General features: G+C 53.5%; 1 protein-coding gene across 4 annotated transcripts in view; it reads right to left on the bottom strand.

Annotated features, from left to right (window-relative positions):
• LOC110492492 (dedicator of cytokinesis protein 3) overlaps positions 1-19,430 on the bottom strand; it is a 103,652-nt gene that overhangs the window by 24,343 nt on the left and 59,879 nt on the right. For all 4 annotated transcript variants that reach the window (XM_090203726.1, XM_090203727.1, XM_090203728.1 and 1 more), the window contains exons 14-21: positions 18,460-18,585; positions 2,487-2,611; positions 2,161-2,323; positions 1,903-2,009; positions 1,625-1,796; positions 1,394-1,491; positions 970-1,053; positions 647-747 (exon numbers count right to left, since the gene is read on the bottom strand). In XM_090203726.1, the coding sequence (XP_090059852.1) occupies positions 647-747; positions 970-1,053; positions 1,394-1,491; positions 1,625-1,796; positions 1,903-2,009; positions 2,161-2,323; positions 2,487-2,611; positions 18,460-18,585 (976 nt within the window). The remainder of the gene's footprint in view (positions 1-646; positions 748-969; positions 1,054-1,393; positions 1,492-1,624; positions 1,797-1,902; positions 2,010-2,160; positions 2,324-2,486; positions 2,612-18,459; positions 18,586-19,430) is intronic.

Below are 19,430 nucleotides of genomic sequence, written 5' to 3'. Positions count from 1 at the left end.
CCATGAGAAACAATATTCTCTGGTCTGACAATGACATTCAGCACACAGCCAAGACAATGCAGGAGTGGCTTCGGGACAAGTCTCTGAATGTCCTTGAGTGGCCCAGCCAGAGCCCGGACTTGAACCCGATTGAACAACTCTGGAGAGACCTGAAAATAGTTGTGCAGTAAAGCTCCCCATCCAACCTGACAAAGCTTGAGAAGATCTGCAGAGAAGAATGGGAGAAACTCCCCAAATACAGATGTGCCAAGCTTGTAGCGTCATACCCAAGACGACTCGAAGCTGTAATCACTGCGAAAGGTGCTTCACAAAGTACTGAGTAAAGGGTCTGTCAACAGACCGAATACTTAAGTAAATGTGATATTATCAACAAAAAAGAAAATTGTACATTTTCAAAAATATCTAAACCTGTTTTTGCTTTGTCATTATGGGGTATTGTGTGTAGACTGATGAGAAAAAAAAACAATTTACTCCATTTTAGAATAAGGCTGTAATGTAACAAAATGTGGAAAAAGTCAAGGGGGTCTGAATACTTTCCGAATTCACTATAGCTCAGTATATTATTTATTTATTTTATACAGTCTTATTTGTTTGTCTTTATCAAGGGTGCCAATAATTTTGGACCTGACCGTAAGTAGTTCATTACTTGTAGGCCAGAGCTCCTGCAAAGTGGTTCTGTATGTATGCCTCCATAACAGGCCGGAAGTGGTAGAAACGACTGTCCCTGAGCAGGTTGATGATAAACACCTGAGTGCACAAAGACAGACAGACAGACAGGGGGGGAAACATAAGATAGGGTTTAGCCATACTGGAGAAAATTTTAGTATGCTGCAGCCACACTACATGCAGTCATGCATGCATTCACGCATGTGTGCACACTCTCACACATGTGAGTCACACACATACATAAACACACACACACTACATTCCATTACATTAAATTAGGTTGGTCTCTCCATCTTGACATACCAATGACTGGAAAACCAGTGGTCCGTATTTATCTGTGTTGTCATCCAGGAGACAAAATAGTGTATCCAGGACATCTCGTAGGAACTGCAGGGGAGAAGAGCCAGCTCAATCATTAAACCAGGGGTGTCAGACTCATTACATGGAGGCCCTAGCGTCCACAGGTTGTGTTTTTTCCTCTCAATTAAGGCCTAGACAACCAGGTGAGGGGAGTTACTTACAAATTAGTGACCTTAATTCATCAATCAAGTACAAGGGAGGAGCAAACACCCGCAGACACTCGGCCATCCGTGGAATGAGTTTGACACGTGCATTACACCATCATAGTTCCCCAAACCCAATAACATAGGCTAGTCACAGATCTGTTAGTGTTTGGCCAAACAACAAAGAGGAGTCTTTCCTAGATGTATTGATTGAAGAGTGTTACCTTGACAATCTCCTCTCCGTTGATGTGGCGTAGTTGACCCAAGATATCTAACACCTTGTCAGGGTGGGCTTTCCAGTTCAGCAGAGCCAGGAGGTCCACTGGAAAAAGAGCAGAATAGAACAGACACAAAAACATGTGTGAAGCTCTGGTTAAAGATTGAGGCTAGGCTTGTGAATTCTCTGTTATAGAGTGTGGTGAGATGTACAAAGCAGTGTAGTGAGCTGGCCTTACCGTTCTGAGTGAGCTTGGTGGAGCAGAGCTGTGTGGAGACCCAGAAGGTCTCCTTGGGGTTCCTCTGGAAGGGCAGGGTGGAGGGCAGGTTGGGGCAGCTGTTGAAGTCCTCTTTACAGCAGGGCATGCTCAGGTACAGGCCCTGGTTACTGAACGTTGTATTCTCATCACACTGGGCAACAGAGGCACAACAGAGAAACGTGTTAGATAGAAATTACAGAGAATAATGTAGAATATGTAAGCCTGTGTGTGAATGTCTGTGTCGTCTATGACCGCACCTTATAGACATAGAGCTCATGGCTCTCGTCTGACAGCGTGGTCCCATCCTCCCTCATCAGAGGAGTGAAGGCAAAACCAAACAGCTTCTTCTCCCCTTTGTCTTTAGCTGAGGAGTGACACAAATGAATTACTGTATAGTTTATGTCATCTACACAGCATAAACAATACCAGACACCATTCTGTATTGCTATCAAGTTAATAATAATGATAACAATAATAACTTTATTTCTAAATCCTGTCCAGTGTTGTTGACATACTGGAACAGTGTCTGAACTCAAAGCGCAGGTGTGATCCTCTGAAGCGGTCTATGGGGATGGGTAGTTTGATCATCTCACTCCAGCGAGGGCTGTTGTTGTGGTACAGGACAAAAGACCGGTGTTCACTGGTGTTGGGCTCCCCACTACCCAGACTGATACAGTCCTGATGTGGAGAATAGAGAGAGGACAGGCACTCTTTAGAATGGATGGATGGATGGGTGGGTGAATGGATAGATAGATGGATAATAGTGTAATGGTCTGTCAAATGGTTGTAATCATGAAATCCAAATCAATTACGACAAACCAACAGAAATGTTCTCTGTTACCTTGAGTGTGTCCCCATCGGCGTAAAGTACATACACAGTGACCTCAATATTTTTCTGGACACTCTTGCCCCCCCTCTCAAAGTCCCCTCGCTCCAGGGTCAGGTACAGGTCATTACGAGTGTCACCTAGGATAAGGACACACAGTCATCCATGACAGTGTTCTGTACTAGAGAATTCTCTCTCTACAGTGTCCCTACAGTTCAGAGGAACAGGCCTTAGAATGCCCACGAGACAATAACATCTCTACAAGTTCGAAGCCTAGGACAGAACCAAATGAATGTTTCATGTGCATGGAATTGTTAGTTTATCTTTACTTTATACTCTGTGGTTTTTGCCTTCTATAATTTACCTCAGCCTCAAGTGATCCTAAGTCTGGGATATCCCCGAACGTGGAGCTAAACTACAGTCTTAAACTACAGCAGCCAAGGATTGCGGATGTAAGCCATCTGGCTCGAAAAACTAAAGGATCCTGGGTAGCTCAGATGAGTGTGGACATTATGAATTAGGATGCGGCGCTGACACCAAACATTATTGTTGTTGTCAATAAAAAATGGCCCTCCTGTTCTAATATACACAGTAGCTCATAATAACTGTCTCAGCACCCCATGTGAGTCAGTGCTTAATGGAAAATATATCAATGACTACAGTGAAAGAAGATATTGCAGTTATTTATAAGATCAGATTACTGTTATTTATATCTTTCTCATTTCCTTGGGGACAGATGAGTCACTGACAGGGGTATTGGGAGGTATTTTAAATCGGAGTGAAAGGAAGTAGAGGGGTGTGTGTGTGTGTACACTGTAGTATTCATCTCAATGGAACCCTAAAAGAGTGATGCCAAATGATGAAACAAACACACACTTTATGGCCCTTCACTCCTTTGACAGAATCTTTGAAGATCTCTGTTGTTTGGGGGCAGTGTTTGACAGACCAATCAACCTGCACATGTCCTCTATTGTATGCTTATTGTTATTGTTCAATGTATGGTTATTTTGATCCTTGGTTATTGTTGTTACTGTTGTCTTATTGACAATTTTGATTCTTATTATCTTAATATTGTAAATATCCAAAGTAAGCTTAGGCAATATGTACATTGTTACGTCATGCCAATAGAGCAAATTGAATTGAGAGAGAGCGAAAGAGAGAGAACATATCTTAAATATATGTGACATAGTACGCAATTTTCGGAGACCACTTTTGGCTCGTGGGTGCTACTGTCAGAACTACTGGCTAAAAAGTATACAAAAGCAGCAGAAAATCTCTTTAAGCCTCTGACCCAAATGTTGTCGAAAGTAGGAAACACCTAGCCTACATTCTCTTCAGTATAGGCCCAGCTCCTGCTGAGGGTTTATTTCAAGTGAAACATCTGATTTTGAGCATTTTGGACTGAGACTGGTTTCCAACTGTGTCAATGAAACTGGTGTCCTTCTGAACATCTGCTTATCCCCCCTTAAATAATAACTTCCCTTAAATGAAACACGAGCACTATTTTCTGGAACTCCTCCTTTCTCCCTACCATCAACACCCTATCCTCTACTCCCTATCCCATACCCCCTACACCCTACCCTCTACACCTTAAACCATACCCTCTACTCCCTATCCCCTACCCCATACCCTCTACCCACTACACCCTACCCTCTACTCCCTACCCCCTACCCTCTACCCCGTACACCCTACCCTCTACTCCCTATCCCCTACACTCTACTCCCTACACCCTACCCTCTACACCCTACCCTCTACTCCATATCCCCTACCCCCTGCACCCTACCCTCTACCCCCTACACCCTACCCTCTACTCCCTATCCCCTAGCGCCTACACCCAAACCTCTACTCCCTATCCCCTACCCCCTAAGCTCTACTCCCTACATCCTTCCCTCTACTCCCTACACCCTACCCTCTACTCCCTATCTCCTACCAAATACTCCCTATCGCCTACCCAATTCACCCTACCCTTTACTCCCTACACCCTAACCTTTACTCCCTATCCCCTACCAACTACTCCCTATCCCCTACCCTCTACTCCCTACACCCTACCCTCTACTCCCTACACCCTACCTTTTACTCTCTACACCCTACCCTCTACTCCCTATCCCCTACCCTCTACTCCCTATCCCCTACCCCCTACTCCCTACATCATTCCCTCTTCTCCCTATCCCCTAGCCCCTACACCCTACCCTCTACTCCCTATCCCCTAGCCCCTACACCCTACCCTCTTCCCCTACCCCCTACCCTCTACTCCCTACATCCTTCCCTCTACTCCCTACACCCTACCCTCTACTCCCTATCCCCTACCAACTACTCCCTAACCCCTACCCTCTACTCCCTACACCCTACCCTTTACTCCCTACACCCTACCCTTTACTCCCTATCCCCTACCAACTACTCCCTAACCCCTACCCTCTACTCCCTACACCCTACCCTTTACTCCATACACCCTACCCTCTACTCCCTACACCCTACCCTCTACTCCCTACACCCTACCTTTTACTCCCTAAACCCTACCCTCTATTCCCTACACCCTACCCTCTACTCCCTACACCCTACCCTCTACTCCCTATCCCCTACCCTCTACTCCCTATCCCCTACACCCTACCCTCTACTCTCTACACCCTACCGTTTACTCCCTACACCCTACCCTCTATCCCCTACACCCTACCCTCTACTCCCTATCCCCTACCCTCTACTCCCTACACCCTACCTTCTACTCCCTATCCCCTACCCTCTACTCCCTACCCCCTACCCTCTACTCCCTACCCCCTACCCTCTACTCCCTACCCCCTACACCCTACTCCCTATCCCCTACCCTCTACTCCCTACACCCTACCCTCTACACCCTACCCTCTACTCCCTATCCCCTAGCCCCTACACCCTAACCTCTACTCCCTATCCCCTACCCCCTAACCTCTTCTCCCTACATCCTTCCCTCTACTCCCTACACCCTACCAACTACTCCCTAACCCCTACTCCCTACACCCTACCTTTTACTCCCTAAACCCTACCCTCTACTCCCTACACCCTACCCTCTACTCCCTACACCCTACCCTCTACTCCCTACACCCTACCCTCTACTCCCTACACCCTACCGTTTACTCCCTACACCCTACCCTCTATCCCCTACACCCTACCCTCTACTCCCTACACCCTACCTTCCACTCCCTATCCCCTACCCTCTACTCCCTACCCCCTACCCACTACTCCCTACCCCCTACCCACTACTCCCTACCCCCTACCCTCTACTCCCTACCCCCTACACCCTACTCCCTATCCCCTACACTCTACTCCCTACACCCTACCCTCTACACCCTACCCTCTACTCCCTATCCCCTAGCCCCTACACCCTAACCTCTACTCCCTATCCCCTACCCCCTAACCTCTACTCCCTACATCCTTCCCTCTACTCCCTACACCCTACCAACTACTCCCTAGCCCCTACTCCCTACACCCTACCCTTTAATCCCTACACCCTACCCTCTACTCTCTACACCCTACCGTTTACTCCCTACACCCTACCCTCTATCCCCTACACCCTACCCTCTACTCCCTATCCCCTACCCTCTACTCCCTACACCCTACCTTCTACTCCCTATCCCCTACCCTCTACTCCCTACCCCCTACCCTCTACTCCCTACCCCCTACCCTCTACTCCCTACCCCCTACACCCTACTCCCTATCCCCTACCCTCTACTCCCTACACCCTACCCTCTACACCCTACCCTCTACTCCCTATCCCCTAGCCCCTACACCCTAACCTCTACTCCCTATCCCCTACCCCCTAACCTCTCTCTCCCTACATCCTTCCCTCTACTCCCTACACCCTACCAACTACTCCCTAACCCCTACTCCCTACACCCACCTTTTACTCCCTAAACCCTACCCTCTCTACTCCCTACACCCTACCCTCTACTCCCTACACCCTACCCTCTACTCCCTACACCCTACCCTCTACCCCTACACCCTAACCGTTTACTCCCTACACCCTACCCTCTATCCCCTACACCCTACCCTCTACTCCCTACACCCTACCTTCCACTCCCTATCCCCTACCCTTCTACTCCCTACCCCCTACCCACTACTCCCTACCCCCTACCCACTACTCCCTACCCCCTACCCTCTACTCCCTACCCCCTACACCCTACTCCCTATCCCCTACACTCTACTCCCTACACCCTACCCTCTACACCCTACCCTCTACTCCCTATCCCCTAGCCCCTACACCCTAACCTCTACTCCCTATCCCCTACCCCCTAACCTCTACTCCCTACATCCTTCCCTCTACTCCCTACACCCTACCAACTCTCCCTAGCCCCCTACTCCCTACACCCTACCCTTTACTCCCTACACCCTACCCTCTACTCCCTACACCCTACCTTTTACTCCCTACACCCTACCCTCTACTCCCTACACCCTACACCCTACCCTCTACTCCCTACACCCTACCCTCTACTCCCTATCCCCTACCCACTACTCCCTATCCCCTACCCTCTACTCCCTATCCCCTACCCTCTACTCCCTATCCCCTACCCTATACTCCCTATCCCCTACACCCTACCCTCTACTCCCTACACCCTACCGTTTACTCCCTACACCCTACCCTCTATCCCCTACACCCTACGCTCTACTCCCTATTCCCTACCCTCTACTCCCTATCCCCTACCCTCTACTCCCTACACCCTACCTTCTACTCCCTATCCCCTACCCTCTACTCCCTACCCCCTACCCTCTACTCCCTATCCCCTACACCCTACCAACTACTCCCTACACCCTACCCTCTACTCCCTATCCCATACACCCTACTCCCTATCCCCTACACTCTACTCCCTACACCCTACCCTCTACACCCTACCCTCTACTCCCTATCCCCTGCACCCTACCCTCTACCCCCTACCCCTTACCCTCTACTCCCTATCCCCTAGCCCCTACACCCTAACCTCTACTCCCTATCCCCTACCCCCTACCCTCTACTCCCTACATCCTTCCCTCTACTCCCTACACCCTACCCTCTACTCCCTATCCCATACACCCTACTCCCTGTCCCCTACACTCTACTCCCCTACACCCTACCCTCTACACCCTATCAACTACTCCCTATCGCCTACCCCCTACACCCTACCCTTTACTCCCTACACCCTACCCTCTACTCCCTATCCCCTACCCTCTACTCCCTACACCCTACCCTTTACTCCCTACACCCTACCTTTTACTCCCTACACCCTACCCTCTACTCCCTACACCCTACACCCTACCCTCTACTCCCTACACCCTACCCTCTACTCCTATCCCCTACCCCCTGCACCCTACCCTCTACCCCCTACACCCTACCCTCTACTCCCTATCCCCTAGTGCCTACACCCTAACCTCTACTCCCTATCCCCTACCCCCTAAGCTCTACTCACTACATCCTTCCCTCTACTCCCTACACCCTACCCTCTACTCCCTATCTTCTACCAACAACTCTCTATCGCCTACCCAATACACCCTACCCTTTACTCCCTACACCCTACCCTTTACTCCCTATCCCCTACCAACTACTCCCTATCCCCTACCCTCTACTCCCTACACCCTACCCTCTACTCCCTACACCCTACATTTTACTCCCTACACCCTACCCTCTACTCCCTACACCCTACCCTCTACTCCCTACACCCTACCCTCAACTCCCTATCCCCTACTCCCTACATCCTTCCCTCTTCTCCCTATCCCCTAGCCCCTACACCATACCCTCTACTCCCTATCCCCTAGTCCCTACACCCTACCCTCTATCCCCTAACCCGTACCATCTACTCCCTACGTACTTCCCTCTACTCCCTATACCCTACCCTCTACTCCCTATCCCCTACCCTCTACTCCCTACAGCCTACCCTCTACTCCCTACACCCTACCCTTTACTCCATACACCCTACCCTCTACTCCCTACACCTTACACCCTACCCTCTACTCCCTACACCCTACCCTCTACTCCCTATCCCCTACCCTCTACTCCCTATCCCCTACCCTCTACTCCCTATCCCCTACCCTCTACTCCCTACACCCTACCCTCTACTCCCTACACCCTACACCCTACCCTCTACTCCCTACACACTACCCTCTACTCCCTATACCCCTACCCTCTACTCCCTATCCCCTACCCTCTACTCCCTATCCCCGACCCTCTACTCCCTATCCCCTACACCCTACCCTCTACTCCGTATCCCCTACCCTCTACTCCCTACACCCTACCCTCTACTCCCTACACCCTACTCTCTACTCCCTACACCCTACCCTCTACTCCCTACACCCTACCTTTTACTCCCTACACCCTACCCTCTACCCCCTACACCCTACCCTCTACTCCCTATTCCCTACCCTCTACTCCCTATCCCCTACCCTCTACTCCCTACACCCTACCGTTTACTCCCTACACCCTACCCTCTATCCCCTACACCCTACCCTCTACTCCCTATCCCCTACCCTCTACTCCCTACACCGTACCTTCTACTCCCTATCCCCTACCCTCTACTCCCTACCCCCTACCCACTAATCCCTACCCCCTACCCACTACACCCTAACCCCCTACCCTCTACTCCCTACCCCCTACACCCTACTCCCTATCCCCTACACTCTACTCCCTACACCCTACCCTCTACACCCTACCCTCTACTCCCTATCCCTAGCCCCTACACCCTAACCTCTACTCCCTATCCCCTACCCCCTAACCTCTACTCCCTACATCCTTCCCTCTACTCCCTACACCCTACCAACTACTCCCTAACCCCTACTCCCTACACCCTACCCTTTACTCCCTACACCCTACCCTCTACTCCCTACACCCTACATTTTACTCCCTACACCCTACCCTCTACTCCCTACACCCTACACCCTACCCTCCTACTCCCTACACCCTACCCTCTACTCCCTATCCCCTACCCTCTACTCCCTATCCCTACCCTCTACTCCCTATCCCCTACCCTCTACTCCCTATCCCCTACCCTCTACTCCCTATCCCCTACACCCTACCCTCTACTCCTACACCCTACCGTTTACTCCCTACACCCTACCCTCTATCCCCTACACCCTACCCTCTACCCTCTATACCCTACCCTCTACTCCCTAACCCCTACCCTCTACTCCCTACACCCTACCTTCTACTCCCTATCCCCTACCCTCTACTCCCTACCCCCTACCCTCTACTCCCTATCCCCTACACCCTACCAACTACTCCCTACACCCTACCCTCTACTCCCTATCCCATACACCCTACTCCCTATCCCCTACACTCTACTCCCTACACCCTACCCTCTACTCCCTATCCCCTGCACCCTACCCTCTACCCCCTACCCCTTACCCTCTACTCCCTATCCCCTAGCCCCTACACCCTAACCTCTACTCCCTATCCCCTACCCCCTACCCTCTACTCCCTACATCCTTCCCTCTACTCCCTACACCCTACCCTCTACTCCCTATCCCATACACCCTACTCCCTGTCCCCTACACTCTACTCCCTACACCCTACCTCTACACCCTATCAACTACTCCCTATCGCCTACCCCCTACACCCTACCCTTTACTCCCTACACCCTACCCTCTACTCCCTATCCCCTACCCTCTACTCCCTACACCCTACCCTTTACTACCTACACCCTACCTTTTACTCCCTACACCCTACCCTCTACTCCCTACACCCTACACCCTACCCTCTACTCCCTACACCCTACCCTCTACTCCCTATCCCCTACCCCCTACCCTCTACTCCCTACATCCTTCCCTCTACTCCCTACACCCTACCCTCTACTCCCTATCCCATACACCCTACTCCCTGTCCCCTACACTCTACTCCCTACACCCTACCCTCTACACCCTATCAACTACTCCCTATCGCCTACCCCCTACACCCTACCCTTTACTCCCTACACCCTACCCTCTACTCCCTATCCCCTACCCTCTACTCCCTACACCCTACCCTTTACTCCCTACACCCTACCTATTACTCCCTACACCCTACCCTCTACTCCCTACACCCTACACCCTACCCTCTACTCCCTACACCCTACCCTCTCTCCCTATCCCCTACCCCCTGCACCCTACCCTCTACCCCCTACACCCTACCCTCTACTCCCTATCCCCTAGCGCCTACACCCTAACCTCTACTCCCTATCCCCTACCCCCTAAGCTCTACTCACTACATCCTTCCCTCTACTCCCTACACCCTACCCTCTACTCCCTATCTTCTACCAACAACTCCCTATCCCCTACCCCCTGCACCCTACCCTCTACCCCCTACACCCTACCCTCTACTCCCTATCCCCTAGCGCCTACACCCTAACCTCTACTCCCTATCCCCTACCCCCTAAGCTCTACTCACTACACCCTACCCTCTACTCCCTACACCCTACATTTTACTCCCTACACCCTACCCTCTACTCCCTACACCCTACCCTTTACTCCCTACACCCTACCCTCAACTCCCTATCCCCTACTCCCTACATCCTTCCCTCTTCTCCCTATCCCCTAGCCCCTACACCATACCCTCTACTCCCTATCCCCTAGTCCCTACACCCTACCCTCTATCCCCTAACCCGTACCATCTACTCCCTACGTACTTCCCTCTACTCCCTATACCCTACCCTCTACTCCCTATCCCCTACCCTCTACTCCCTACACCCTACCCTTTACTCCCTACAGCCTACCCTCTACTCCCTACACCATACCCTTTACTCCATACACCCTACCCTCTACTCCCTACACCCTACACCCTACCCTCTACTCCCTACACCCTACCCTTTACTCCCTATCCCCTACCCTCTACTCCCTATCCCCTACCCTCTACTCCCTACACCCTACCCTCTACTCCCTACACCCTACACCCTACCCTCTACTCCCTACACACTACCCTCTACTCCCTATACCCTACCCTCTACTCCCTATCCCCGACCCTCTACTCCCTATCCCCTACACCCTACCCTCTACTCCCTATCCCCTACACCCTACCCTCTACTCCCTATCCCCTACCCTCTACTCCCTACACCCTACCTTCTACTCCCTATCCCCTACCCTCTACTCCCTACCCCCTACCCTCTACTCCCTATCCCCTACCAACTACTCCCTACACCGTACCCTCTACTCCCTATCCCATACACCCTACTCCCTATCCCCTACCTCTACTCCCTACCCTCTACACCCTACCCTCTACACCCACCCCCTGCACCCTACCCTCTACCCCCTACACCCTACCTCTACTCCCTATCCCCTAGCCCCTACACCCTAACCTCTACTCCCTATCCCCTACCCCCTACCCTCTACTCCCTACATCCTTCCCTCTACTCCCTACACCCTACCCTCTACTCCCTATCCCCTCCCAACTACTCCCTATCTCCTACCCTCTACTCCCTATCCCCTCCCAACTACTCCCTATCTCCTATCAACTACTCCCTATCGCCTAACCCCCTACACCCTACCCTTTACTCCCTACACCCTACCCTCTACTCCCTATCCCCTACCCTCTACTCCCTACACCCTACCCTTTACTCCCTACACCCTACACTCTACTCCCTACCCCCTACCCTCTACTCCCTACACCCTACCCTCTACTCCCTACACACTACCTTTTACTCCCTACACCCTACCCTCTACTCCCTACACCCTACTATCTACTCCTTACCCTCTACCCCCTACTCTCTACTCCCTATACCCTACTCTCTACTCCCTATCCCCTACCCCCTACCCCCTACCCTCGACTCCCTATCCCCTACCCTCCACTCCCTATCCCCTACACCGTACCCTCTACTCCCTACACCCTACCTTTTACTCCCTACACCCTACCCTCTAACCCCTACACCCTACCCTCTACTCCCTATTCCCTACCCTCTACTCCCTATCCCCTACCCTCTACTCCCTACACCCTACCTTCTACTCCCTATCCCCTACCCTCTACTCCTTACCCCCTACTCTCTACTCCTATCCCCTACACCCTACCAACTACTCCCTACACCCTACCCTCTACTCCCTATCCCCTACACCCTACCAACTACTCCCTACACCCTACCCTCTACTCCCTATCCCCTACCCTCTACTCCCTATCCCCTACACCCTACCCTCTACTCCCTACACCCTAACCTTTACTCCCTACACCCTACCCTCTACCCCCTACAACCCCTACCCTCTACTCCCTATTCCCTACCCTCTACTCCCTATCCCCTACCCTCTACTCCCTACACCCTACCTTCTACTCCCTATCCCCTACCCTCTACTCCCTACCCCTACCCTCTACTCCCTATCCCCTACACCCTACCAACTACTCCCTACACCGTACCCTCTACTCCCTATCCCATACACCCTACTCCCTATCCCCTACACTCTACTCCCTACACCCTACTCTCTACACCCTACCCCCTTACACCCTACCCTCTACCCCCTACACCCTACCCTCTACTCCCTATCCATTAGCCCCTACACCCTAACCTCTACTCCCTATCCCCTACCCCCTACCCTCTACTCCCTACATCCTTCCCTCTACTCCCTATCCCCTCCCAACTACTCCCTATCTCCTATCAACTACTCCCAATCGCCTACCCCCTACACCCTACCCTCTACTCACTATCCCCTCCCAACTACTCCCTATCTCCTATCAACTACTCCCTATCGCCTAACCCCCTACACCCTACCCTTTACTCCCTACACACTACCCTCTACTCCCTATCCCCTACAAACTTCTCCCTATCCCCTACCCTCTACTCCCTACACCCTACCCTTTACTCCCTACACCCTACCCTCTACTCCCTATCCCCTACCCTCTACTCCCTATCCCCTACCCCTACCCTCTACTCCCTATCCCCTACCCCTACCCTCTACTCCCTACACCCTACCCTCTACTCCCTACACCCTACCCTCTACTCCCTATCCCCTACCCCTACTCCCTACCCTCTACTCCCTATCCCCTACACCCTACCCTCTACTCCCTACACCCTACCCTCTACATCCCTACACACTACCTTTTACTCCCTACACCCTACCTCTACTCCCTACACCCTACCATCTACTCCTTACCCTCTACCCCCTACTCCTACTCCCTATACCTACTCACTCCCTATCCCCTTTCCCCCTACACCCTACCCTCTCACTCCCTATCCCCTACCCTCTACTCCCATCCCCTACCCACCCTCTACTCCCTACACCCTACCTTTTACTCCCTACACCCTACCCTCTACCCCCTACACCCTACCCTCTATCCCCATTCCCTACCCTCTTCCACCCCCATCCCCTACCCACTCCCTTCACCCTACCTTCTCACTCCCTATCCCCTACCCTCTACTCCCTACCCACTACTCTCTACTCCTATCCCCTACACCCTACCAATCATCCCACACCTAACCCTCACTCCCTATCCCATACACCCTACTCCCTATCTCCTACACTCTACTCCCTACACCCTACCCATACCTACCCCCTGCACCCTACCCTCTACCCCCTACACCCTACCCTCTCACCCCCATCCCCTAGCCCCACACCTAAACCTCTACTCCCTACCCCCTACCCCCTACCCTCTACTCCCTACATCCTTCCCTCTACTCCCTACACCCTACCCTCTCACTAACTATCCCCTCCCAACTACTACCTATCTCCTATCAACTACTCCCTATCGCCTACCCCTACACCCTACCCTCTACTCCCATCCCCTCCCAACTATCCTCCTATCTCCTATCAACTACTCCCTATCGCCTACCCCTGCACCCTACCCTTTACTCCCTACACCCTACCCTCTACTCCCATCCACTACCAACTACTCCCTATCCCCTACCCTCTACTCCCTACACCCTACCCTTTACTCCATACACCCTACCCTCTCACCCCACCCCCTACCCTCTCACCCCCATCCCCTACCCCTACCATCTACTCCCATCCCTACCCTCTACTCCCTACACCCTACCCGCTACTCCCTACACCCTACCCTCTCACCCCCCATCCCCTACCCTCTACTCCCTATCCCCTACCCTCTACTCCCTAATCCCTACACCCTGACCCCTACCCTCTCACCCCCATCCCCTACACCCTACCCTCTACTCCCTACACCCTACCCTCTACTCCTATCCTACCCTCTACTCCCTACACCCTACCCTCTACTCCCTACACCCTACCATCTACTCCCTATCCCCTACCCTCTCACTCCCTACACCCTACCCTCTACTCCCTACACCCTACCCTCTACTCCCTACACCCTACCATCTCACCCCCATCCCACACCCTACCCTTACTCCCTACACCCTACCCTCTACTCCCTACACCCTACCCTCTACTCCCTACACCCTACCCTCTCACACCCTACCCTCTACTCCCTACACCCTACCCTCTACTCCCTATCCCCTACCCTCTACTCCCTAATCCCCTACACCCTACTCCCTACCCTTACTCCCATCCCCTACACCCTACCCTCTCTCCACCCCACACCTACTCTTTACTCCCTACATCCTTCCCTCTCACCCCCACACCCTACCCGACCTCAACCATCCCCTCCCAACTACTCCCTATCTCCTATCATGCACTCCCATCCCGTGTACATCCTACACCCTACCCTCTACTCCCTATCCCCTCCCAACTACTCCCTATCTCCTATCAACTACTCCCTATCGCCTACCCCTTACACCCTACCCTTTACTCCCTACACCCTACCCTCGACCCCTATCCACTGCACGAACCACCCCCATCCCTACCCTCTCACTCACTCACCCTACCCTTTACTCCCTACACCCTACCCTCTACTCCCTACCCCCTACCCTCTACTCAAATCCCTACCCCTACCATCTACTCCCTATCCCTACCCTCTACTCCCTACCTACCCTCTACTCCCTACCCTCTACTCCCTAGCACCCTACCCCTTACTCCTATCTTTCACCCCCACCCTACCCTCTACTCCCTACCCTACCCTCTACTCCCTACACCCTACCCTTCATCTACACCCTACCCTCTACTCCCTACCCCTACCCTCTCACCCCCACACCCTACCCTCTACCCCCAGTACCCTACCCTTACTCCCTACCCTCTCACCCCCACACCTTAACCTCTTACTCCCTACCCTCTCACTCCCTATACCCTACCTCTTACTCCCTACCCACCCGTGCACTCCCATTCCCTACCCTCTACTCCCTACACCCTACCCTCTACTCCCTATACCCTACCCTCTACTCCCTACCCTCTACTCCCTACACCCTACCCTCTACTCCCTACCCTCTACTCCCTATACCCTACCCTCTACTCCCTACACCCTACCCTCTACTCCCTACACCCTACCCTCTACTCCCTACCCTACCCTCTACTCCCTCACCCTACCCTCATCCCACAGACCCTACCCTCTACTCCCTACCCTGCACTCCCTACACCCTACCCTCTCACCCCCACCCTACCCACTCCCTATTCCCTACCCTCTTACTCCCTACACCCTACCCTCTACTCCCTATACCCTACCCTCTACTCCCTATACCCTACCCTCTACTCCCATTCCCTACCCTCTACTCCCTACACCCTACCCCATCCCCCACACCCTACCCTCTACTCCCAATCCCACACCCTACTCCCTACACCCTACTCCCTACACCCTACCCTCTCACCCCCATCCTACACCCACTCCCTACACCCTACTCCCTACACCCTACCCTCTACTCCCATCCTACACCCCACCCCCACACACCCTACCCCTCACCCCACACCTACCCTCTATCCCCACATCCTACACCCTACTCCCTACACCCTACCCTCTACTCCCATCCCATCTTTACTCCCTACCCTCTACTCCCTCATCCCTACACCCTACTCCCTACACCCTACCCGTCATCCCACCCTACCCTCTATCCCCACCCCACACCCACTCCCTACACCCTACCCTCTACTCCCTATCCCCTACCCCTCTCACCCCCTACCCGATCCCCATCCCTACACCCTACTCCCTACACCCTACCCGCTACTCCCTACACCCTACCCTTACTCCCTGCATCCCTACACCCTACCCCACCCACCCTCTCACCCCCCTACCCCCTAGCACCCTACTCCCTACACCCTACCCTCTACCTCCTATCCCCTACCTCCTACCCCCACCCTTGCACCCCCATCCCCTACACCCTACTCCCTACCTACCCTCTCACCCCCAACCCCACACCTACTCCCTACACCCTACCCTCTCACCCCCATCCCTATCTTCTACCCCACCCTCTACTCCCTAATCCCCTACACCCCACCCCCTACACCCTACCCTCTACTCCCTATCCCCTACCCTCTACTCCCTACACCCTACCCGCTACTCCCTACACCCTACACCCTACCCTCTCACCCCCATCCCTACCCTCTACTCCCTACCCTCTACTCCCTATCCCCTACCCTCTACTCCCTACCCTCTATCCTACCCTCTCACCCCCATCCCCTACCCTCTACTCCCATCCCCTACCCTTACTCCCTACCCTCTACTCCCATCCCCTACACCCTACCCTTATTCCTACCCACCCTCATCCCACCCACCTTTTACTCCCTACACCCTACCCTCTACTCCCTACACCCTACCATCCACCCCCACCCTCTACCCCCAACCCACTCCCTATACCCTACTCTCTACTCCCTATCCCCTACCCCCTACACCCTACCCTCTACTCCCTATCCCCTACCCTCTCACCCCCATCCCCTACGCCCTACCCTCTACTCCCTACACCCTACCTTTTACTCCCTACACCCTACCCTCTACCCCCTACACCCTACCCTCTACTCCCTATCCCCTACCCTCATCCCCATCCCCTACCCTCTACTCCCTACCCCCTACCCTCTACTCCCATCCCCTACACCCTACCACATGATCTACACCTGTCCCTCACGCCCATCCCATACACCCTACTCCCTATCCCTACACTCCCTACACCCTACCCTCTATACCCTACCCTCTACACCCTACCCCCTGCACCCTGCCCCCATCCTACACCCTACCCACTCCCTATCCCCTAGCCCCTACACCCAACCTCTACTCCCTATCCCCTACCCCTGTCCCCTCACTCCTACACCCTACCCTCTACTCCCTATCCCCTCCCCAACTACTCCCTATCTCCTAATCAACTACTCCCTATCGCCTACCCCCTACACCCTACCCTTTACTCCCTACACCCTACCCCTCACTTCCTACCCCCTCCCCAACTACTCCCTATCTCCTACGCACTCACTCCCTATCGCCTACCCCCTACACCCTACCCTTTACTCCCTACACCCTACCCTCTACTCCCTATACCCTACCCTCTACTCCCTACCCCCTACCCTCTACTCCCTATCCCCTACCCCTACCCTCATTCCTCATCCCCTACCCCTACCATCTATCCCACCCTACCCTCTACTCCCTACACCCTACCCTCTACTCCCTATCCCCTACCCCCTACTCCTAACCCTCTACTCCCTATCCCCTGCACCCTACCGTATACTCCCTACACCCTACCCTCTACTCCCATACACCCTACCCTCACTCCCACCCCCTACCTTTTACTCCCTACACCCTACCCTCTACTCCCTACATCCTTCCCTCTACTCCCTACATCCTACCCTCTACTCCCTATCCCCTACCAACTACTCCCTAACTCCTACCAACTACTCCCTGTCCCCTACCCCCTACACCCTACACCCTACCCTCTACTCCCTACATCCTTCCCTCTACTCCCTACACCCTACCCTCTACTCCCTATCCCCTACCAACTACTCCCTATCTCCTACCAACTACTCCCTATCCCCTACCCCCTACAACCTACACCCTACCCTCTACTCCCTACATCCTTCCCTCTACTCCCTACACCCTACCCTCTACTCCCTAATCCCCTACCAACTACTCCCTACCCCCTACCCTCTACTCCCTATCCCCTACCCTCTATTCCCTACTCCCTATCCCCTACCCTCTACTCCCTATCCCCTGTGCCCTACACCCTCCCCTCTACCCCCTACCCTCTACTCCCTATCCCCTACCAACTACTCCCTATCCCCTACCCCTCACCTGGCATGATGACATCAGGGAAGCCCAGTTTGCGTGTGATGGCCAGAGCCCTGCTGAACACAGCCTGGTTCTCCCTCCTGATCTGATCCAGCTCCCCCCGCAGCAGCTGTAGAGAGATGATGAGGCCTGGGAAGTGATGGAGGGATAGAGGGATGGAGGGAGGGAGGGAGGGAGGGAGGGAGGGAGGGAGGGAGGGAGGGAGGGAGGGAGGGAGGGAGGGAGGGAGGGAAAGGATAAGGGATAGAGAAAGAGAAAGAGAAAGAGAAGGAGGGAGGGAGGGATGGAGGGAGGGAGGGAGGGAGGGAGGGAGGGAGGGAGGGAGGGAGGGAGGGAGGGAGGGAGGGAGGGAGGGAGGGAGGGAAAGGATAAGGGATAGAGAAAGAGAAAGAGAAAGAGAAGGAGGGAGGGAGGGAGGGAGGGAGGGAGGGAGGGAGGGAGGGAGGGAGGGAGGGAGGGAAAGGATAAGGGATAGAGAAAGAGAAAGAGAAAGAGAAAGAGAAGGAGGGAGGGAGGTAGGGAGGGAGTGAAGGGATGGAGGGATGGAGGGCGGAGGGAGGTATGGGAAAGAGGAAGAGAAGGGAGAGGGAGGAGAAGGATAAGGGATAGAGAAAGAGAGGGAGGGAGGGAGGGAAGGGAGGGAGGGAGGGAGGGAGGGAGGGGAAGGATAAGGGATAGAGAAAGAGAAAGAGAAGGAGGGAGGGAGGTAGGGAGGGAGTGAAGGGTTGGAGGGATGGAGGGAGGTATGGGAAAGAGGAAGATGAAGGGAGAGGGAGGGAGAAGGATAAGGGATAGAGAAAGAGAGAGGAGAGAGAGAATGAAAGAGAGAGAAAGAGGGGAGGGAGGAATAGAGGGGTATTTAAGGGACATTAGTCAGAGTGAGGGGGAGGAAGAGACAGACAGGAGCATGGATGGAGAGATAAAGTCACAGCGAGGAAAGGAGAGAGAAAAAAAGGTGGGGTGGCATTAGGAAT

The sequence above is a fragment of the Oncorhynchus mykiss genome, chromosome 16 (assembly GCF_057628025.1).
Source record: "Oncorhynchus mykiss isolate SJ-2025 chromosome 16, ASM5762802v1, whole genome shotgun sequence".
In the NCBI taxonomy this organism is placed as follows: Eukaryota; Metazoa; Chordata; class Actinopteri; order Salmoniformes; family Salmonidae; genus Oncorhynchus; species Oncorhynchus mykiss.
The sequence above is the reverse complement of the archived record's forward strand: the minus strand, read 5'-3'. Positions and strand labels throughout refer to the sequence as shown.